We start from the raw sequence: 25,073 nt of genomic DNA on the forward strand, positions 1-25,073 counted from the left end.
CTTAAATTTTGGGCTGATTGATCACCGTTTCTTGGAAATTTATTAGTGATGTATGCACAATAATTTTGAATGGACAAATTGTGTTCGGTTCCTGCTTTAGTAGAACATTGGTTCAATTGATGCCTTCAAATTTAACACCAGTTTATGAAGGGTTCTTTCTCTTCTTTTAATTATTGGTTTTGTTCTAAATGTCGGTTTTCTTAACAGAAAATAAATGTGAAGTTAAACAGTATTAAGTTATCTACAATCCACTCCTATCGGACATTACTGTTGAGCCCAAAATTAATAACATGCCGACTTAAGTTTTGTTAAACTTTTTTTTTTAAAGCTATTATTTTATTTCACCACTGGCACTACTACAAGTGAAAAGATACCCATCCATTTTCAGTACCACAAGGTGCTGGAGTCTATCCCATCTGACTCCAGCTGAAAGGCAGACACTACACTCTCAACTGGTCGCCTGTCAGTTGCAAGGAACATATAGAGACAGGCAACCATTCGCAATCACCTTCGCACCATCACTGAATGGAAACTGAACCCAAGTTGCCTGCACCAAAGTTAGTTGAATGTACCACTACATAGGATACCCATTTACAAAAAAATTTAAATAAATCATTTGAACTGAAAATCTGGCCACAGTATGAAATTTGGAATTTAACTCTCGACTGAGTGGAAAATAAATACATTTGCTTTGGACCAACAGGGATTTTCATTTATCATCAAATATTTGGAGTTGATGTGGTGTGCCTGTTAGATGAAACGTGCAACAGACATCTAAAAGCCTCTGAGTAAAAGATTTGCTACATCAACAAACACCAGACCCCACTGTAATGGTGATCATACAGCTGCATCACTGAGCAAGTTAACACTTCTCCTGTGTAATATCACACGCAATCTTCTGAAATGGCCAGTATGTTGTGTTCACTGAGCATTACATATAGTAGTGAGAAAATTCCAATTCCATCTCATTCAGGCAAAAAACAACAAAAGGAACAGGTTTGGATTTCTTCTTCTTTAAAAAAAAAAAAAAAGGCTCAATTTAATTCAGAGCACCCAGAACATACTTGTCTATCTCTCAGAGGAAATGCTGCTGTGAAAGAGATGTGCGCTGAATCATTTATAAAATTAGGGAACGGTACATTGACCCAGGTTAGGAATGCCTGAAGAGATATTGAGAACATTAGAAAAAGGAAAGAAAAAATTAACAGTGAAACAAGCATGGGAATTTGGTGATAAAACAAGTAGACTATGTAATTATTTAATTGCACTCCCCGGTCCTGACAACAAACCTGATTTCATTCTAATACAATAAGAAAACAACAGTGGAGGATTCCACCCGAGTGGAGGTATCTTAAACCTGAACCCTGTAATGAGAGTCCGTTAAGTGTCTTTTGAAGGTGACTTCCAAGCACATCGTACGTTTGGAAGCGGGAGTGCATGCTGTGCTTTGCCCGAGCCCCATCTAAAGTGATTTTCCTCGAATGTTCCCTCCCAAGGTGTCGGGGGCAGCTGACAGGAGGCAACGGCTGAATTACAATGCGTCCTGCGCAGTCTCCCCCTTCAGCCGATCACCACAGCGCACCTTGCATTCTCATTCATGTTCCCCCACTTGCTACAGTTTGACGGCGAGCTCCACGAACAGCCCACGACGGCGTTTTAAATGCTGAGATGCGTGAGCCTAATTAAATGAGCCTGACCTGTGCTTAAAAATATTGACGTTGGATGGAGATTGAATGTTAAACGGTCAAATTGTGTTTTCGCACATAGCTTGCGCCTAAATAACACGCCTGAGTTAAGCAATATGATACGAGGTCGGGTGGTTGAAGTGCTAAAATGAGATAGATGCGCTCAGAATAAATTCCACTTGCCCACCTCATCCTGCTGCGGTTGATTCTGCCTTTGATTCGGCTGCTCCTTGGTAGCTGTCATGGTAAACTCCTCGGGGTAACTCTCGATTTATCGCTGCAGGGTCCTTGGATTCCGAGCAAAAAAGGAATGGGCTCGCCTCCTCATCAACTGGATAGTTAGAAGTGCGAATGCTGAGAGGGTGATTTCGTCACCAGCGAATTGTATAAGGCGCTAGAGAGAGCATCTGTGGAGAAGCCTCCGCCGCCCGCACGCTCACATCAGCCTCGTCTCAGGAAGGAGAGTTTTGCACAAGCCGAATCAAAAAGGACGACGTGAAACACCTCGCTGCCTTTTTTGGGGCGAGAGTAAGTTTACTCAGGGGTGTGTCTGCTTCTTGGTGTAGCGATAGGAAAATTGGCCATGAAATGTGCAATGGCATTAATTCAAACCGTTGGTTAATTAAATTAAATTCCAATTGTTTCCTTGGACCCTTTGTCCAAACTACGGCCTGAGGGCCATTTGCCACCCACTATCCATTTGTCAGCCGCCCGCAGCATATAATAAAAATGACATTTGACACAAGTTTGTAGATGGTCAGAGTGGGAAGGGAGGGTGTCTAAAAAATAGGTGCTACAAATATTAATAAAATATTTGATATACTAGAGCTTTCCTAGATATGAAAGGATACAAATAAATTATGTGTGCAATTATTTAGGACTAAAATAATTTATCTTCAAAACACTGTAGTGAATAATATGACGGGGTATTATATATATTTAAAGTGCAGGGGCAATATTTAGAGAAAAAAACTCACAATTTTGCCACTTTATGAAGTCCCAAATTTGGGACTTTATAAAGTGGCAAATTTGCGAGAAAAAACTCTTAAGTTTGTGACTTTATAAAGTGTTCTTTATTAAAGTACTTTATAAAGTGGCAAATTTGCGAGTTTGTAAAGTGGCAGATTTGCTAGAAAAAAACTCAGAAAGCTACGAGAAATACACGTAGCGCACCACTCGGATGTTTTTGTCAATACTTTTTGGTCGGGTTTTCAAATAAGGAGATAGTAAGGGCTTTAACCATATTATGTTAAACATTCGCTTCTTTTTTTCTTCTTTTTTTTCTTTGAGAGCTCAGTATTGTTCATTCGGTAATTTTACAGATTCGACATGTCATCATCATTGCTCTCTTTATATTTGTATTTTTTGCAAGTATGTGCATGTACGTGTGAAAGTGTGTGTGCATGTGTGCGTGCGTGTGAGTGTGTACTCATTAGTTTACCTAAAGCCTATTAGAAATCCCATACCGTTCACCTAAACCGAATACTTCAGAATCCATCTAGAGTCGTGAGGTTGTTAGGAGACCCGAGGAAGGATCAAAGAAAAGAAAGGAAAGTGAAATCCAGCACTGACCAGACATTACCTACTACCCACCGGGTTACCAACCAGAGTCTTTTACCAACCCCAGAAACATCTAAATTCCAACAAATTAGGGAGACCTCAAGAGACCAAAGGAGAGACTGAGGAAAGGAAGGAAGGATAGATGAAGCAGAGTGAAATCCACAGATATCAGCTTCCACCGATTCAACGACCAGAGAAGCAGATTGTGTTTGAATTTCAATAGATGCTGGTGTGGTGGATCTGGCATGCATGAAAACCTCCACCAAAGAGGGGAGCCGTTGACCCGGACAGAGCAAGCACAACCCCCGAGGGCCCCCCAGGCCACGGCAGCGCCCAGGGACAACCCCCGGGCCCCGCAGGGGCCACCGGCCGGAGAGAGCAAACCCAGGAACCAGGAGCGCCCCCAAACCAACGCAGCAGGACGGTGCCGGGCACTGCAGGCCCGCTAGGCACCCCACCGGCCCAGACACAATACATCCCCTTTTTAGGACCCCTTAGCTGTTCAATAACCTGCTTGACTTAAAATGGCACACCAAAGAACCCCTTAGCTGTCTAAAAATGTGCCTTGTGTAAAATAAGAGACCTGGGCACTAAATGAATGCTTGCACAAATATAGCAATAACAAGAAATTTACAACACGAGGAAAACATTATCGCCATGGTCTGTAATCAGAGATCTACAACACGGCCAGCTATCAGTACTGGGACAGAATTAGAAGAGTGGCGGCTTGGAGAATGGTGTGCAAAGAAGTTAGCATACCTGGTAAGTGTATATTTACTTGTTTACTGCAGGAGAAAAAGAGTGCCTGGGCGCAGTCCCAGAAAATAATTAGAAGCTTCAGCGTAGTGGGCACCAGTCAGTGTTTTCGTTATTCGGCAGTGAAACGGGAATCCGACATTCATGACACTTCTGGCAATGCTTTAGCCCGTAAATTTTTCAAAGTTTACCGTTATTTGTTAATCGTCAACAAATCGGGCGTCCGCCACTAATGGATTGTTGGACTACCTTTGCGAACAAGCATAATGAAAAAATAACTGTCAAATGCATTTCAGCCTCTTAAAATGGCACTTTTTTTGTTTCAGTGCACAGCTTTCTTTTTTTTCTTTTTTCTTTTAACGTTCTGAGAAATCCGAGAAATCCCCCGTTAGCCCACATCCCTCGCATCGCGCTTGTATAGCTTCCATCTTGTCCTGCCTGCTGCTTCTTATCCGCAGTAGTCAGTGTGGTCAGAATGTGCTACAGCAACCCCAGATTCTGGCGCTCTGAATAACCCAATGGCACATTCTAACATCGCTTTGAATTTCAGTCCAAGTGTAGCACAGCACCCTTAGTATCAATACTTTATGAGTGTAGTCAATACACAATTGTGAGTATCAATATTCATCGATACCAGGAAATGAATACACCCATTACTAATGCTTACTAATGAAGCAAATATTGTTTATGTTGTTACAAATAATTAAATGTTTCAAAATAATAGATTTGAGAGCTTTCACTGCAATATTGTGATATTGTGATACAGTTTATCATAACATGTCTGATATGCCTAGTTGTGAGTTTAAGTACATTTTATTTGTGTGTGTGAGTTGGAAAAAAATCTCAGTAGTGCATTTGAGCACTTTTCAATAGTGTAGATGATCTGGGTTGGGGGGCTCAGTATATATGCGTATTTCACTAGTAAGTGTAAGATGTAATGATGAATGAAGTTGCTAACCGTTCCTCATACCCACCACATACCAACAATCTGCTCCATCTCACCCGCGACTCTAATGATGAGCGCCATATATATATATATTTTAAAAGCAAAAAAACAAAAAACAAATGATGGATGAAAAAACAAATGATCATATAAAATCCAGCTGGATATATGCATCACTTACAGTGAGTAGAGGGCCCCATCTTTTTCAGCCCTAGTCCCAAATTGGAAATATGCCCACGTCCCATACCCATAAATATACGATATTTTGCCCTTAATATAGATACAAACATAAACTAATCATTGTGAATTTACACATCAAGTTATTAATCACTCAAATGAATCAACTGCCTGTTGCAACGAAACCTCGGTTATGCCAGACAATCAATGAAAAAGCTTATGGAATTTTACACTGACTAGTCTGTCATTGATTTAATATAAAGTGAACCACTTAAGTATTGTATGTATGTTTTGGAAAAAGCTATTTTAGAGGTTGTGTACCCTGTACCTAGACAGTGAAAAAAAGATGTGTTATTATCGACACAGAACAGCATTATTTATTTATTTATTTATTTATTTTCATTTTAAATCTAGTTAACCTAATACTTTCAGTTTTGCATTCTCCATTCACTGTATTTTACAACCTGTGTTCAGTTGTATGTAATCATGTTGTTTTGTCACTGGCTTGCTTGACCTTAAGCAAGGAGATAAATGGATCAATAAGTACAGATTCAGCTCTCTCTATGCCTGGCTGTGGGGTGTTAAATAAGCCCGGGATGCAAATGCAGCAACGCTTACCAATGAATTGTCATCTTTGATCTCAACGCTATATCGAGCCCAGCATGGGCAAATGGAAAAATAATGTGTTCTGTCATCAGGGCTCAGTTTCATGAGGATAGACAGTGAAGGTTATTTTGCGTTTTTTTAAACATTATACGCTGAATTGCTTGAATATGCACATTAACTCGTATTGCCTTTACTGGAGGTTCTAAACCTCTGGGAATAAACACATGCAAATTGGTTTGGTAAGTAGCAAATATGGATTAGGTTACAGAATAAATCATAACATTTATCTGAATGCAATCTGAACAACTGCCATGTGACGTTTCAATTATTAAGCATGAGATTAGGTGGGACTCTAAATTGTTGTTTTTTTTCTTAGGACTTCTCAGCTCCCATTCAGAATGTTAAGCAAATGGTACCTTGCTCTCAGTACTGTATATAATAAAACACGTAGACTGACTAATAATGAAGGCCAGTTGACAAAAGAGATAAATATGTTTAATGAATCCTGGCAAATGTTGCATTCAGACATCCCATCCTTCCTCAGAGGTTCAAATCTTGATTAGATTGTTTTGAACACACGCAGTGACCATGTTTTCGCTTGTAAGCGTAGAGCACTACCAGTGAGCTAAAACTAGGCTGCCGACACCTCTTAGGACTTTATTTGAACACTTAGGAAGTAAGGTAAAAAAATAAAATAAAGCTGACCTACATTTCGGGTACTTTTTTAATACCGGTATATAACAATAAAAACATGCACACATATCCCCCCTTTTTTTTATATATATTTTTTACACTACTTTCAATCGACTTGGGAGCAGTCTGCGGTCTAGAAGTCGCGGTAACAAGACCCACCCACTTGACCCACAATGAAAGCATTTTCATGAATTTATAAAAAAAAAAAAAAAATGGATGCCCGGACAGAATGTAAAGAGGACATTTGGTCACCCTAATCACTACAGCATGCAGTTTGCTAAAAAACTATGCTAAAATATATATATTTTAAAAAACAACTTTCATGAAGTCTTATATGTTTTGTGACATTTGAGCTGCAGTGACTGTTGTGCAAACTGATGTGCGCTGCTGGTCCGCAAGCCAGCTGACTGTCTAGTGGGAGTTACTTTGAAACACTTCAAATTGATTCAAATGAGCTACTTGAGTACTCACATGAATGAAGACTTGCATTCGCAATGTGAGAGCACACCAGCAATTCATTCAAGGACGCCTTCTCCAATGTGGCACCTTAGGCCAGATTTTATATGGTGACCCTCTTCTATCGGTGATATGCTTACAAGAGAAGTTCAATATCATTGATCTTAACATTGTCCTTAACTTACAAGATAAATGTCACACAATTTAAATGTTAAAATACAACATTTTCGTAATTTAGCTACTGCATAGTAACTACCAAACAAACCATACAAGTGACTTGCTGTTGCGATACCTAATGGAACAAACCAAAAGTGCTACTTGAAGAGAGCTACTTGGACAATGTAGTGAGCTAGGTCACAACCTATTGTACATTAAATTATGTTTTACTGTCCTAAAGCTATCCAACAGTAAGTTAGCAATGCTAAGCTGCAATCGAAAATAGCTAAGTTAGCCTATATCAAAGCTCTTCTTTTTTTTCATCCATTCATTTCTTGAACCGCTCATACTTTTCATATTTTTTTTCAAATATATTTTAACTATCGATCCAAATCTTTAGGTAAGATACTTTTACTCAAATATCATTTATTTTTCGCTTCTATTATACAAGACTGGCTACAGAAAAGGATTGTGGTGGCATCCTTATTCTTTGGGACAGTTTCTTTAGCTGGAACTGAGGCCTTAGTCAAGATAGAGGGAATTATGAACTGTTCCATATAGCAGTCAATGTAAGCACAAAAATGTCAGCCTTATGCTAGGGGGAAAATGGTAGGACAGGAAAAGCCTACCATAAAAGCTGAAGTTTAATTGGGGTACATCAGTGGCACCGACTAAGTGGTGACAGTTGCACGCTCACCTCCATTTAACATGAATGTGACAGCTTATTCTTGAAAACCAAAATCACACTAGTTTGTTTTTATTTCCCATCTTCTTCCTACATTTAAAGAAATGAAAACTTTCAGGGCTGGGTTCATGCCCTCCTCCAGTGATTGCTGCATTGTTACAGGAGTCAACTGTTATTTCTATACTCTTCACATCAAGAGCTCGCACTCACAAATGCAGTCACTTTCCAACATCTTCAAAGTCTGCTGAGGTTTTCCTGAGCAAATATTCTTTTGGCGAGCAGCTTCATGCAGTGATAAAGCAGAATTCTTGGCACAAATTCAAAGACAAAGCCTAGAGACAAAAAGAGACAGGAATAAGATAATATAATAAAATAAATAAAGTAACCACACTTCATTAAGTCCACTTGCACAATTGAACCTCTAAAAGTTTGCTTTAACAAATATGTCAATGCCCAGCTTCTTCTCTAACAGTGTCAATCAAACCTGAGCATTAACTTTGTTTTGGAGGAATTGGCAATACAGCTCTCAATGTAACAAATGTTGTGTAAAATAATGTATTTTTAGTTCTAGAAATTGTGAAAATGGGTGCAGCATTTTTGCTGAAAGTTGGTTAATCAAAGCATACGAAGGGGGCATGCATATAGTACACCACAAGCAGGGGTGTCAAAAGAGTCGATCACAGGACACTTACAGAGCGAGACAACCATTAACACCCACATTCACGAATGACAGTCAGACGAGTAAACCACTACAACATGAGTGACTCCCCAATGGCATTTTTTACCACTGAAGGTAGAGTGGGTTCAGTTCCCTCTCAGTGACATTCACTCTTGCATATGTCCAAAGGTGTGCTTAAATAGTGCGTACATACTAAATGTTTGACACCCAAATCTGTGATTCATCATTATGTTTGTAATTGAATTTGTGCAATTCTGCAAACAAACATACAACCTCCTTAAAACATATTACCTACAAATATTGATCAGCTTTTGAAAAAAGTCAACCATCTTTGTTTATATAGTGTATGTTATACAATGTGTTTCACATAATTAAAAAATGCAACCTTTAATGGCATTTTACAAACTACACACACACAGGGAGAGGAATTTAGACATTTTATAGTAAATGAAGTACATTAAAAGTAAAGAAAGACAAATATTTTTTATAAAAATTACTAAAAGAACATACAGCGCAATACCAAGATTTTGGAAACAACTTTTAACTTGGATTAAAAGCATTTACACTCGCACTTGATTTATGTCTTGCTGGCATCTTATTCAATTTATCCAAGAGGCATGATTTATGGAAACTGCAGTCATTCATAACAACAATAATAATGTTAATGATAACATAAATTGTGAATTTGCTAATTAGTTGACTAATGTCCTAAATAACCGTGAAAAGGACACTTCTCTGTTATGATCTGTCTTTTGTGGTTTTAGTTACAGTAGATTTTAGTTGTCATGTTTTCCTTCAGTCCTTTTGCAGTTGGCGACATTCATTCAGTCCTTGTCGGTTCATTGTCCTTGTCACTTGTTGCAGTTTATTTGCTGTCTCAAGTTAAGTCAAGTTTATATCCCAATATATACTTTGAATCTTGCTTTTTGGACTTTGTTGATTTTGTATGCCCGAGTACCTTGTTTGCCTTTTTTTTTTCTTGTTAAATTACTTTTTTGAATCCCCACCTGACTCGCCGCCTTGCTTCCCAGCGTTTGGGTCCACATCCATATCAAAACGTAACACTTCTCATCATTTTTGCCACCTTCCGTTCGCTGTCTGTGTATTGGCAGTTGTCATTGAAAGGAAACGGGCGCATGTAGAAAATTGTTTGTTATACACGTGTCATGAATCCAATGATGATTTTGTGTACACGCTCAACATGTGCGAAAAATGTGAAAATTTCTGCGCATGTATTAGTGAATGGTGGATGACAGCTGGCCTGTGATTGACTGTCAAACAGTCTAGTGCAGAGGTGGGCATCGAGGGCCGAAGTCCTGCAGGTTTTGCATGTTGCCCTTCTCCAACACAGCTGATATATGATCAGCTCATCAGGAAGCTCTGCATAAGCCTGATAACGATCCTGTTGATTGGAATCAGCTTATGTTGGAAGCGAGAAACTTCCAAAACCTGCAGGACTCCGGCCCTCGAGGACCGAGATTGCCCACCTCTGGTCTAGTGTGTACGTTCTTACCCAAAGTCAGTTGGGATAGGCTCCAGTTTTCAGTTTCCTAATGATGATAATATACATGGAAAAAGTTTGGATGAATAGGATTATAATGTCGAGAGGGAATGTGTATGTGAGAAAAATACTGCTAGCAACCAAGGAGAGTTGTGGAGTGCCAGTCACACAGTGTATATAAGAGTAGAGAGATACAGAGAGAAAAGCAGACAGAGATAGAGGTAGGCAGTGATGTGCTGGAGAGAAAGGAGCAGAATGTAAAGGAAAGAGAGCCCGAGGGAGTAGTTTTGCTGAGGTGTCTTCTGTTGATGAAGTATTTATGACCCTGGGGCAATTTAGTGCAGACATTCAGCAACTCCATGCCACTGGGCAGCTGATGAAAGTTTCATGGCCAACCTCCGAAGTGTCCAACACCGGGCTGGCATCACACTCACATCACATTAAAACAGCAACTCCTCTCTAGGAGCAAGAGTACAATCTTAGACTTAAAGTGATTGATTGGCTAGATAAAACGTATCAAGTTTGAATTGAATTATGTTAACAGTTACAATCTGCTTCTTGTAAAACAAACATGACAACAAAGCACTTTCAATCTTTTCTCAAATGTTTATCTCTACAGACAGGTTAATTTTGTAGTTTTGAGTAGGTCCAGTTGCCTACATTTCTACAAAGCTATGCACACATAACACACAGTCATACATCCTGATTAGTCATATTTGCTCTTCAGCGAGGTACAACTTGTAAGGATTGTGTATTCATGGGAATGAGCCAATGGCGTAAGTATCAACGGTGCAGAGGGGCACAGGGGCCCATGACAGAAGGGAATGGAGAGGGAGGGAATATATATATATTTATATATAGTAGGAACCAAACAAACAAATCAATAAGTGGATGTGCCATTGTCGACCGGCCGGAGTTCGTTAGCTTGCCGCCGGCTAGCTGGATTACAGAAACAACAACGAACCTCCCGCCGTGTTCCGGCGCTGCTTCTCCCGGTCAAAAGTCTTCCCCGCCACCTGCGCAGCCTGTTTTAGGTATGTTTTTTGTCAACAGACAGAGGATTATATGCAATTACTCGGCCCCCTGACACCAACGCAAAAAGCTATATAATAGCAATTGGCTCATGTAGGCCCACCGGACCATTTCACAAGGACAAAAAACAAGGAAACAGGTGTTTTTCAGAGAACTATTACACCACCACTACCAAAGCAGGTATCAAACTCCCGCGACCATGGTTGTGTTATTCTCCCACACTGGACTGTGCCTACTGTGAGCCGTGCTGGTTGTTTGCAGACAGAAGTGCACCTTTCTACAATGCTGCAAGAACGACTCAGTGGATTGGCTATTCTCTCTATTGAGAACAGGAGAGCAAGGTCTTTAGAACTGAGGAGCGTCATAAATGACTTTGCTGAGCGCAAGGCCGGCAAGGTGACCTTCTAATGAATGAGTGCAACTTCAATTTTTTGCACTGGGGCCTCTCAGCAAGTTGTTACGCCACTGGAATGAGCAACAGGTAAATGTGTTGCAAGGGCGGGCAAACTTGGTCCTCGAGGGCCAGAGTCATGCAGGTTTTGGATGTTTCCCTTCTCCAACACTTCTGATTCACATGATCAGCTCATCAGTAAGCTCTTCATAAGCCTGATAATGATCATGTTCATTGGAATCAGCTCTGTCTAAAACCTGCAGGACTCCAGACCCCGAGGAGCGGAATTGCCCACCCTTGGTAAATGGTCCATCCCAAAATGTGGCCAAATGCCCTGCAATAGTGTATTCTCCTGTTGCTATTCACTATTCTTTTGAGCTTCAAGTGCTCTCAGGTGTGTGATTGGCACAAAACGGACAGCACTTATGTACATGGGTGCTTTGTTGACTTTGTGTGTGTGTGCTTGTGTGTTTTCCTGGTACACATGATGGCAGCATTATTTGCTGTCAGGTCTGGTTTTCCAAAGTAAGGATTAAGCTATTAAGAAAAATGCAGATTGCTCCACAGATTGCATAACATCTTCCAACGGCATCTGTAACAATAATGGATGCCAGCTCTACATCTACATGTTGTGTTAGCACCGGGCCACATTGTGAAGCCACACTGCAAAAATCAGCTATCTAACCTAGACTTAAACTCTTTTATCAAACTATCAAGTCTTATTGATCTTGTTTTGAGAATTATATACTATGCAATAGCAGAATTTCTAAGGTTATTAATATTATTTTAAGATTATTTGTCTTTTATTTCTTACTAAGTTAGTAAATCCTAAAATTAGTAAATTTTCATGAATAAGCTAAAATGTCTTAAGAGTCTCTGCGTCTTTCTGCCAGCAGCTGCAGTAAACATGTAGTGGGCAGCCTGTTCGTGATCTAAACCCGCTACATTGTCCTAAACAAAGAAAACTTCAAAGCTGCTCCTTTTTTTGGTGTTCATTAAATACTTTCTTTTTCTTCTCCTCCTGCCTCACTTTTTCACCAATTTTTCCACCTGTTAGTCCCAGTAATGTGCCGTCGCAGTTTGGCTTAACGGCTTTACAATTGAGCATGTTTCTAACCACGGTGTCTATCCTGTTATTTCATAATTGCACTTTGCAAATTTTTACCAATTTTGCCCTGTATGACATTAATACATACTGTATTGATTATTGTAGCTTCAAGCTCTCTATATATTTGTAGAACTTTTGTTGATCAATATTCCACACCACTAGACACTTCAAGGACTTCAACTGCATCATTGCACATTCGACATCGTCTCATAATTACTGCTCTACTTGTCACATTAAATGAAATGATGCGACAATTATCTTCATCATCTGCAGTGCCATTGTGTTGCAATTACCATACTACTAGTCACTTTATTTTTGTTTGATGACTCAGTTTTAGAGTAATATTTACACTTGGAAGAGTGTAAAATAAAGAAGTGAAAAACAAATAAGTAAAAGTCACTCAATGGTTGAGGAACAAACTCACGACCTTCAGCTCTGGAGACAGCCAATCGACGCCCTGAGCAACAGAGCTCCTGCTGTGTGTTACTGTAGTAAGTATATTGCTTGTGTCAGCTGGAATCTTTATAACTCCGAGACCAAAAACATCTTGGAGATAAGCAAACAGTAGAAAAGGCAGAGCTCAGGTGGTACTGCGGCCATTTCCCAACCTGAAGGTTCCTCAACCCGCCCACTTTTATTTATTTTTTGTCAATTCCTTATTTTACTCTCTTCCAAGTGTAAATATTACTCTAAACTGAGTTTATTTGTTCCCACTCAAAATAGGGTCAAATTTACTCTACTCCCTTCTTTGTTGGAGGTTTTCATGCATGCCAGATCCACCACACCAGCATCTACCGAAATTCTAACACAATCTGCTTCTTCCTCTAGTCGCTGAATCGGTGGAAGCTGATGTCTGTGGATCTCACTCTGTTTCATCTATCCTTCCTTCCTTATTTCAGTCTTTCCTTTGGTCTCTTGAGGTCTCCCTAATTTGTTGGAATTGAGATGTTTCTGGGGTTGGTGAAAGATTCTGGTTTGTAACCCTGTAGGTGGTGTCTGGTCGGTGCTGGATTTCACTTTTCTTTCTTTTCTTTGATCCTTCCTCGGGTCTCTTGACAACTTCACGACTCTAGCGGGATTCTGAAGTATTTGGTTTAGGTGAAGGGTATGGGATTCTTAATAGGTTTCAGGTGAATTAATGAGCACAAACTCACACGCACATATGCACACGCGCACATATTCACGCACATGCACACACACACACACAAGAGCAACACACACACACACACACACACACAAGAGAGCAATGATGATGACATGTTGAATAGGTAAGATTACCGAATGAACAACACTGAGCTCTCTCGGGAAAAGAAGAAGAAAAACTCACACAGGATAAATGCATGCAATTCGGCTGCATTCTATGATATAGTGACATCTAGTAATCACTTATTACACCCTTTACCCTTAATAAGGAAGTCAACACAAAGCCATTTTCTTTAGAATAATATGCTCTATTCAGCCCCATTATTCTAAACATGCTATGCTGTTTAATATTGTGTTTGTGGAATATGATTTGAGCAATAAAATCAATCCGTTTGTACCTGTTTTCTGAATCTCAGCTGTGATTGGTACCTGAGCCCTAAGCAACTGTGATGTCATTTTGAGCTGACACAAGTGGCAAAATGGCTGCCCCTTGAGATGGATAAAAATTGATGGATTTTGCTGCTTAACTCATATTCCACAAATGCATATTAATCTGAAAGCCGTGTTTAGACTAGTGGGGGCGCATACAACATATTGTAAAGGAAATCTTTGGGTTGACTTCCCCTTAATTATTTACTCCAGTTTTGCTCCAAGTGTTGTTGTTTTTTCATTCACATGTGAAATACTTTTCAGTAAGAACAGAGTATTAATACCCTCAAGTCCAGTAAATTAAATAACATCCTTAAAATGTTCACAGAAGTCTCAAATTGTAATCTCAACACATTCTATAAATAGTTCTCAAGATGATGCACCGCTAACTACACGCACAATAATACAGTACATCTAACGACTGAAATCATATTTCCCTGACAGTGTGCTGACTCTCATGGAGATGGAAGATTTTGCAGCTCCAAATGTATTGTGACGGTCTGCTGTAAATTCCTGGTGCTAATAAAATGATTCACCAGATAAAATAGCGGCTTAAAAAGACCCAGTCAACAAGTGACCGTTGGAGATGACATGAAGACCTTTTGCATCTGACAGAAATTACTTTGGCAAGAAAGGTGCAGGATTTGCAGCTTGACAGATCAAAAGGAAAGAAGCTAGAGGTGGGAACATTTTAATCGGATTGCAGTGCATGCACCTCATAAATCCCCTGATTTATTTTGCATGGCTCATTAAACAACCATTTTGAATATTAACCATTTCTGACCTGTTTTCAGTGTGATCTATTGAAACTGCTCTGATTGAGTGACTGTCAAAAATTAAAAAGACAAAGAAAATTATAAGTGGTCTTCCTGAAGCATATCACACCACATGTACTGGATTCCAATCATGTTAGTTCTTCTCCTAATGGTCTTGATGGTGATTAGCTCTGCACTTAGTAACCATCACACATCACCAACCTCCTGCATCTCGACACCCCTTTGAGGAAGATGTGCTCATGTTGTTCGATTCTCCATCCCAAACTCAGCAAACTCAGGGCAGTAACGCACAATACAATATTATCAGGATATATTGCACACAATACCAATAACACGATACAGTGTTTGTGCGATTATCGAAATATTGGAATATAACTTTCCAGATTAAAAAAAAATAAAATACCTATAATACTAATATTGTGTATATGTGACTTATTCAGTGGCCAACAATAGACTTGGTAGAAGTTGCACATCAAGCAAATAATTTATTATTGTTTACAATACTACACACGGTCAGATATAAAGCATTATGTAGAGGATTTTTTTTTCTTTCGTTTTTGCTCTCAGATGGCTCATACTGTGGGTTTTGTGTGTGTGGGTGTGTGTGTGTGTCTTACAGAGTAGTGCGCTAGCAGATGTGCACCTGGGAGCGATTGGTAATCAGTGCCTATTGTTCAAGGTACAATGACACAATTTATTAATGTATTTATTAGTAACATTTGATGTCCTTTTATCAGATTTTCAAGATAATTTGGGTTGGAAATGTCAAGGAAGCCCTTTTTCAAGCTATTTTTGCTGGTCAGCAATGGCTGTGACTTGGAATAGGCCGTTTTCTCATTAAAGGACCACTGTGGTTCTTTTTTTGTTTTTTTACTAATAAGCTCACTACATGTTTTTTTTCCCTTAGGAAAATTTAACTAGAATGCTACTTGCAGTTTTGGCGCAATCTGTAAATCCTTAATTGCCCACATACATTCTTTTTCATTGCTAAAGTTGATATGCCCCATGTCTTGGTGTGCACCAAATTCACTGTGTAGTCGGTGTGGACAAAGGCATGTACTATTCTATAAATTGGCAGTATTTACTCATGTTTTGTACAGGGTGGTCCAGTAAACTTTTAAAAGACATCTAATGCTACATTCACGCTAACAGCGGGGGAGGCGTTTCCGGTGGCATGATTGCATTGTAGTCAATGGACTTTGTGCGGCGGAACGCAATTGCATGCCGAGCGGCGCGTTTGTGACGGTTCCGACAAGCATTTGGCTATTTCGCCCATTTCCCAGATTTATCCCCGTGTTCGGAATATTTAGAACGGGTGTGGAGCAATAGACGCTCAGCCTTGTCCGTTGTAATAATATACAACTCTGTCTGTAAAACTGTACAATGTTTTAAAAGATCAGTAGAGGGGGCGACTGCAAGCTGTTGGTTGACTGACTTTAAATCCGCTAAAAGTGTCTGGACACCTAGCATCCTTGCCTTTTTCAAGTGTGCTGAATATGAAATTATTTGTCCACGTAGATAAAAAGAAAAAGAAAAGATTCCCACAATAACGAGAAAGATTGGTTCAGAATCAGAGTCGTTATTAGCAAAAAAAATCATCAATTGCATCTGAAATAAAATTGTGAAATTTGTTATCTGATTAAAGTGATTAATTAAATCGCCATTAGGAAGTATAGCGACGACATGGAGATAACTGAACATTTAAAGACAGGGGCGCATGGTCCAAAACCACAATTGGATGGTAAGAAATGTCTGTTACATTTGATATAAATTTGGCATCGACAAAGAAATAATCAGTATTCCTGAAAATAAAATCTTTGTTATTTGGAAAATTGTAAGAATTAAAAAAGTGGCAACATTTTATTGGCCCACCCTATGTTGCTGCTGTCAAGTGGAATACTCCTCCTCCAAAATGACGACTTGCTTGCAAATCACAGCAACAATTGACTTTAACAAAACAAACCAAATCAAATGTATATGCCCTCAATATTTTCACTTGTTTAAAAAAAAACAGACATTCAAAAATTGGTGTTCAGCTGGTTGTGAATGTTTGGTGGTGGTCAGATGGGCCGTAAGCGCACAATGGCAGCCACACTTCCGTTGGTCTTGGCTGTGGCTGCATATTTAGTTTACTGCCACCAGAGTGTGAATGTGTGAGCATATAAATAATGTATCCAGTGTAACGCACGAAATATTATTATTATCTCTCCATCCATTTTCTTAACCGCTTGTCTTCACGAGGGACGCTGGAGCCTATCCCAGCTGGCTTCGGGCAGTAGGCGGGGTTACACCCTGAACTGGTTGCCAGCCAATTGCAGATTATTATTATTATTATTATCATCATTATCATTATGATGATTATTATCATCATTATTGCATTCTTCCACAGAATAAGAAAATAGGCAGTTTCTCTTTTCTCTGTCCTTCTTTTATTTTGTCCGATATTTTGAGCATTTAAGAGCATTCTCAAGCTTTTTTCACCACTTCAAGTCTAATATTGTGTAAAATTAACAGTGGGGACAGACCACTTTTGTTTCGTAAGAATTTTTAATGTACAGTGTATTTGTGTTTTTACAATGCTGCCATACAGATGCCATACTTTTAGACATACCATTTTCTTGCTACACCTACAATTTTTGCTTGTATATGTGCTTTTGAATGTAGACTACAAATTACATAAAAATGAAGCAGTATCCTTGACATTTTGACATATCATAGAACGTCAAATAATGCTACAAAGAGTTTTGCACACACACAAAATCATTTCAGTGTGGATTCATCACACACCTACAATACTTAACCCTACAACTCATCTCGGCTATGCCTTTATAGGAGAGTTCACCTGCTAATAAAAATGTTATTGTTATGGCACATTCTGCCAACAACCAACACCCACTTCCCCCGCCCCCCAAAACATTTCATCAATGCTACTTAGAAAAAACAGCCGCCTATTTTGTCCTCCTACCATACACAAAATGTGTTTTGCTAACTTGAATAATTTTTCCAATCAAAGATTTGGCATTTGGTGGGAAGTAATCTCATTACATCTGCACAATATCTGTGAACCGCACCAATGGTAGAAGTCATGTTATGCATAATTTGCTGGCATCAGGCCGAAACCTTTTACATCCAAAATTGGCACTTTTCAGGAGACCCTAAAAACAGTATGTTTGTTCAGCCATTTACATTGCACCATCAAAGAGAGCAAGACATTGTCAGGCCATTTTAGATCGCTCAAAAAGTTTGTTTATTTGTGTTTAACCGATTCCACCATACAGATTTTGACGTTGACGTCACTCGTCCCAAATTAGCCGTTAGTGCAACCATTTTGGCAGCATCGAAAATGCATCTGCCACTGTGAGGAAACGGCAAACGCCACACTTTATCAATGATTGATAGTTGGTGTGGACCAGCTGCAACAACGACAAGAAGCAAAAAAAAAAGGACCGAGCATGCTCCAGGCTACCAAAAGAGGAATCAATGCGTAGCCAATGTTGCACTTTGTATATGGTGGCTAAATCAGCACATGCTAACTGTTAAATGTGGGGGAAATAATCTGTTTCATTCACTTGTGCTGCTACGGTTGAATAAATATTACACAGTTGAATTTAATAACTGACCAACACTTAAAGAAGACTTTTTACAGTATAAATGACGATGGCCGTGGCCGATTTAGCAGCTGCTAAGTGACACTGCAAGACTTGTGTAAAACTGCTAACTTCAATGGCATTTTGACCACCCATTATGGGAAATAAATCCAGATTGTGCAAACTTGTAAAGAATTTGTATGATCAGATTTAAAAGCACTCACTGGCAACAGAGGTAATTCCACGGTAGCAGCGTCGCTTAGTTGAAAAAACTTGGCGGCGAACGTAGATCTATCGGTAAATCAAGAGTGTCGCCTTTTGGCTCAGCTCCTTCTTCACCACCACAGGCCAACACAGACCCCACATCACTGCAGACCCTGTACCGATCCGCCTGTCGATCTCCCTCTCCCTCCTGCCCTCACTCGTGAACAAGACCCCAAGATACTTGAACTCTTCCACTGGGCCGGATCTTCAACCCGACCTGAGGGAGCACGCCACCCGTTTTCCGACTGAGGACCATGGTCTCGGATTTGGAGGTGCTGATCCAAGTCCCAACTGCTTAATCAAACATTTGGGTTTACCAGGTCTGACCAAAATCTTCCCCCGCCATTGGAGTCAACACACCACCAGGTGGTGATCAGTTGACAGCTCCGCCCCTCTCTTCACCTGAGTGTCCAAAACATGCGGCCGCAAATCCAATGACACGACTACAAAGTCGATCATCGAACTGCGGTCAAGGGTGTCCTGGTGCCAAATGCACATATGGACACCCTAATGTTTGAACATGGTGTTTGTTATGGACAATCCGTGACAAGCACAAAAGTCCAATAACAGAACACCACTCGGGTTCTGATCAGGGAGCCCGTTTCTCCCAATCACGCCCCTACAGGTCTCACTGTCATTGCCCACGTGAGTGTTGAAATCCCCCAGCAGAATGAGGGAGTAACCAGGGGGAGCATTCTCCAGCATACCCTCGAAGGACTCCAAAAAGGGTGGGTACTCTAACCTGCTGTTTAGTGCATATGCACAAACAACAGTCAGGACCCATCCCCCCTCCCGAAGGCGGAGGAAGGCTACCCTCTTGTCTACCGGGGTAAACACCAATGTACAGGCGCTAAGCCGGGAGGCAATAAGTATGCCCACACCTGCTCTGCGCCTCTCACCGTGGGCAACTCCAGAGTGGAAGAGAATCCAACCCCTCTCGAAAGGATTGGTACCAGAGCCCAAGCCGTGTGTGGAGGAGAGTCTGCCTCACACACCAGCTTGGGCTCCTACCCCGCCAGAGAGGTGACATTCCATGTCCCAAGAGCTAGCTTCTGTAGCCGGGGATCGGACCGCGAAGGTCCCCCCTCCTAGGCTGCCGCCCAGCCCACTATGCACCCGACCTCTTTGGCCCCTCCCACCGGTGGTGAGCCCATGGGAAGGGGGACCCACGTTGCCTTTTCGGGCTGTGCCCGGCCGGGCCCCATAGTTACAGGCCTGGCCACCAGGTGCTCGCCAACGAGCCCCACCTCCAGGCCTGGCTCCAGAGGAGGGCCCCAGTGACCTGCGTCCGGAAAACGTCTGTCCATATATTGTGTTCATCATCAGGGGCTTTGAGCTGTGCTTTGTCTGGCCCCTCACCGAGGACCTGTTTGCCATGGGTGACCCTGCCAGGGGCATAAAGCCCAAGACAACATAGCTCCTAGGATCATTGGGACACACAAACTCCTCCACCACTCAGGTAGCTCACGGAGGAGTCAGGTTTTGCATTTTTCAAAATATTAAGCTGGATACTGAATACATTATTGCCATACAACACATATTAGAAATATTTACATTGTATGGTAATGTGGTTACAGTGCTCATTGGATTTATTTATTTTTTTAACATATTTTCTTGTTGGAAGGTCTAGCCTCCCTCAGCATCAATCCAGGGTTGATGACATTATCAACTAGTGTTGCACAATTTGTATTTTAAAATTTGGTCCTCTTCTTCTTTAACGATTTTCTGCTCCTATTTCAGGTTTTTCCCGATCTTCTGTTCATCCTCCACAGATTCTCGCTCTCAGCCTCCCTTTTTGGTTTAAAGCAGGTGAACTTAGCTGCCGCATTTTTGTAGTGTTCAAACCTGATCGGTTTGTCTATAATAAAGCAATCATGTTTTAAAACAGCTCATGTGTGTTTGTTTAATCAACTGGCTCATGCGTGTGGTGATTTGTCAGTCAGTGCTTTGAATTGCAAGGAAGTGACATTATGACATATTTCTGTGTCTAATGTATAAAAGTGTATTCAGTGTTTCTCAAATCACTGTGTGTGTTGTTCTGAAAAAAGTCTGTCGCTGACTTCGTGTTTATAGTGGTGAAAATCTGGTCCAATGTTTTGCTCCTTCAGTGTAAGGTTTTGGTAATTTGTTTTTAGTATTCATGCAATCGTAAAAAACTGTAAGACCAGTTAAATGTATGGATGCATGATAACTGTTTTTTTCCCCACCAATACCGATAACTGATAACTTTTTATTTTATTTTTTGTAAACAACAAATATATATATTTTGTTGCAGCTTAAAATAATTGATGGATTAGTTTGTCCGATGATGCCCATTTTATGAATTATCATGTGGTGCGACTAAAATTAAATAAGCAATTTGGGACTTTTATTTTGAAATACATTTAAAGACATCATTCACCAGACAGTAAAGACCTCATGGGAGCAGCTATCAGGTCTGTACTGTCTCACAACTATGCAAAAAAGTGACCTTTTTAGCAATTGGTATGTAGTGGTCATATTTGGACATCATGTGTTATGACCTGAAAAATATATACATTTTGCCCACCAAATAATTTTACTTGTGTGGCTACTTAGCTTCTTTTGTTTATATGGCTAATTGTTAGTCTTATAACTTTGACTTCAGTTGAAAATATTATGCGGTGTGACCAACCATTATCTGGTGTGACCAAAAGGAACAAATTACGGCCCCAAAAAATGAAATATGTCTGTATTGATGGAAAGGCTTACAGGCCTATGAAAAATATTACAGGTGTCACTATTTCTATCATACTGTAGCCTTGATTATGGCTGCTGCTGATTGAGGACTCCGGTGTCTTAGTTAGTCTGCTAAATGCCTCCGCCTTACTGCCATTCTGGAAAAAGTGATAATGGCACTAGTATTTTGGAATACAGGCATCATCATCACAGCAGAGTAAAGACATATTTTCAAGTCAAGTACTCCCAGAGTTACAGCCAATAGGTCTTATTTTGTAGTGTAAAGCTCCACTGCAAGTACAAATTTGGAAAATTCCATGCTAGAAAGAGTTTTATAGGTCAAACTTCAAAACCAAAAATGAGTCTATCACACAAAACTGATGAGCTAGGGGAAAAAGTCACGCCTTTTTTTTATTTTTAATTGGTGTCCAAAATACTTTTATTAAGACATAAAGACATATCCGATCAAAATTTGGTATTGACCAATGTTATTATCCAAACAAAAAATAGGTCAGTTTCAGATTTTGGTTTGCCATAAACTGACATTTAAAAGAGCTAGGGGTTTTACCAACATGGAAACAAAAGAGCTCTTTACTGTGGGAAACCTCGCAAATGTGATGCTGTGAGAAGATGTAAAATCATCACAGTCAAAGCACAAATATTGGGCATATCCAATATAACAATTGTGAATGTCCTGGAGAAGAAATAAACCATTGGTTTACTCAGTAGTAAATATTTAACAGGCAGACAAGACTGCAGCAGTTGATGAATAAAATCGACTGTGCGCCAAATGTAAAGGCTCGAAAACAACAGTTATAGGCATCAGCAACAACGCACAGGGAACAACAGAAGAAAAAAGGTAACATAATTTACTGTTTGCAGTAAACTTCATGAACAAGAGTATACATGTTGAATTAGAATGGTTTTATTCATGTGTCCAAAAAACATTATGAAAACAGCAACCTAATTGCTGCAAACCTTAGAAACAAGTGGTTGGTTAGGCCTAGTAACTATGAGGCAGCAAAAAATCAAGTCATTCTGGGATCAAATGCTGCCCAAAATAGAACATGACATGAAAATAATGTGTATATTCAAACTAAAAGGTAACTTAGACGTACTAACCTCTGGGCTTCGTTGTGATTACGTTGCTAACAATATACAGTGGTACATTGAAGTTTGAACATAATTCGTTCTTGCAAAGTGTTCAAAGTCCGAATTGTTCAACCTCTGAAACATTTTTTTTCCCATAGGAAATAATGTAAATGCAATTAATCCGTTCCCAAGATTCAAAAACAGAAAATTCCCATTCTAATTTCTATTTATGTTTTTTACATTTACACCCTGTACAGTATTTAAACAATAAAAAAAAAATACCCTGCCTTTTTTGTTGTTGTTTGAAGGCATCAGTGCACGATAAATGCTATGTTAATGCTTGCTTTAGTTCACTGCTGAGTTTTTTTGTTAGTTTTTTTACATTGGGCATATTGTTAGACTACTAACCAGTCCTTATGTGCGTTGTTTAGCGTCAGGCACGTTGTTGAACAGCTGAGGGGGGGTCTTCGTGCCAGTATTTACAGAAGTAGTTGCGATAGTTACAACGTTGCGATAATCTCCTTTCTAATTCCACTGTGGTTCGTAGCACTGTATTTTATTTTTTTTGCTGCCACTGGCATTGTTGTCTGTCTTTGAGCCCATGGCAAAGAAAATTGTTATGGAAAAATCAAAATGCACTCGCGATTATGGAGCACCTCCGGGAGTGTTCACGATCTGACTGGAAATGAGCAGCTCATCGTCTCAACTATTGCAACGTGAGCATTCGGCATTGCTTGGCTTCACAAGGCTACCCTTTTCAAGGTGCGTTCGACTTAGCTTGCTCTGCTTGGGTGTTCGAGCTCGAATTGTGCGAGTTCCGAGACGTTCAAACTCCAAGGTTCCACTGTACACTGTCCTTTCCTACTTTTGAAAGGAAGCCCCGCTTTATGCCTCCCTGACCCGATAACGTACACCACAAAGATTAAAGAAAGGTGTTATAAAGGTTAAAAACTGCTTAGGAGATAAGTTTTCTGGAGAGTCTGTGTCAGATGCTCAAAAACGAAGGTGCTGATTGAACAAAGAGGCGATCTGTGTAACTGAAATTGATTGCTATTCTTACCTGAATGTCTGTTGTAGCTAATTTGAATCTGAATTTATAGAACCTTACAATAATCTTTACTTCAGTCCATTTGAAAACTATGTTCCAGTACTTTTTTAAATGTAAATGCATGGAAATAACAGCTGAATTGTTGATCTTAAATCTTGAGCCTTAAACGATAGTTGATGCCAAACCCAAAGTTGACCAAAAAATTGCCTCACTGCTTTAATACTTTTGGGAGTGGATGTATGTTGTTAAATTACGTATTAGATTTTGTTGGGGCATGAAATGTCACAGTGTTAGTTGTGTCATAATCTACTGCGCTGGGATCTGCCGCAATCCTAATGTTTGCTGCAGAAACATAACATTGCCCTTAAACTTAACCAAAACAATAAAATACTGTGATGGCAGAGATGGCAAAATGTCACTCTGCTTTCCACTAAGTAAAAAAGGTCAACGCTTACTTTGGAAAGTGATACAAGAAAAGATTAAATTATAATGCAGCATGCCCACGCCGATAGCATCGAATTGTCTACAATGCAGACAAGTCCACATGGTGACCTCTGGCGAGATAAAGACAGACTGGCAATAAAGGACAAGGACCAAACGAAAGCAAGGAACGAAATACACACAACCTGACGAGACCACGAGAGACACTTGGACAAGACACACGTGGCTGAGGGAACTAATTAGATGACACAAGGGAGGATGGCAAGCACAGGTGGACATGATAAAACTTGATGAGATGGACAATGACAACAGGGACACGAGGATCACATGACTACAATCTAACCAAAACCAAACAAAACACTGATCATGAGATAATTAAATTTTCAAGCATTTGAGTTGACCGTAACAAAATTTGACACGACATACATGCAGACTCTACAGAAGTATGCCTCTTCAAAAAACTGTGTAACAGGATTTATATTAATTGTGTCTCACAAGAGGGAAACCCAGGACAATCAGAACAAGATTTAGGCGCGACTGGTGACGTTTCACAAGATTACAAGGACGTAAGAACCGACAAGAACATGAAATTGAGAAACAGCTAGCGTGTTGGTTATTTCGCAGAAGATGGTAAGCTGCCATATCTAAAAGAGGGAGGTCTGTGGGTGTGCTGGCTAAAGATGCCGTCAATAAAAGCAACTGCTCTCATTCCTTTTCAATGTGACACAACTGACAGTCTCGGCTGACACATGGCACCATTTACAGTACTGTGCAGAAAAGGATGATGCACAATGCAGCAACGGACATTGTGATTTGATTGTTTGTGTGCCCCCCATTGCTATGACAGCCAGTATATATATATATATATATATATATATATATATATATATACATATATATATATATATATATATACATATATATATATATATATATATATATATATATATATATATATATTTAACAGACTATTGACCTTTTGCACATGACGTCACAGCCCTCAAGGGAACGCCCCCTCGGGGACACTGTACAGCAAAAGAGCCATTTGCCTGTATTGTAACCATTGAATCTCGTACAACGTGAAGTCCTTTATCTAATCGATTATCTTATAAAATGGTCATATCTTGCTTTGCGGTCGGTTGTACAGACAGACGAAGGAGTAAACCAA

At 39.9% G+C, this 25,073-nt stretch overlaps 1 protein-coding gene across 2 annotated transcripts in view; it reads right to left on the reverse strand.

Annotated features, from left to right (window-relative positions):
* Positions 1–25,073, reverse strand: part of dpp10 (dipeptidyl peptidase like 10) — a 172,906-nt gene that overhangs the window by 92,868 nt on the left and 54,965 nt on the right. The window contains exon 1 of one of the 2 annotated variants that reach the window (XM_077580499.1): positions 1,873–2,152. The exons of the other annotated variant lie outside the window; for it this stretch is intronic. Coding sequence (XP_077436625.1) covers positions 1,873–1,929 — 57 coding nt within the window. The 5' untranslated portion in view covers positions 1,930–2,152. Of the gene's footprint in view, positions 1–1,872; positions 2,153–25,073 lie in introns of those variants that run through there. 2 annotated transcript variants of the gene reach the window in all.

The sequence above is a fragment of the Vanacampus margaritifer genome, chromosome 11, assembly GCF_051991255.1.
Source record: "Vanacampus margaritifer isolate UIUO_Vmar chromosome 11, RoL_Vmar_1.0, whole genome shotgun sequence".
NCBI lineage: Eukaryota > Metazoa > Chordata > Actinopteri > Syngnathiformes > Syngnathidae > Vanacampus > Vanacampus margaritifer.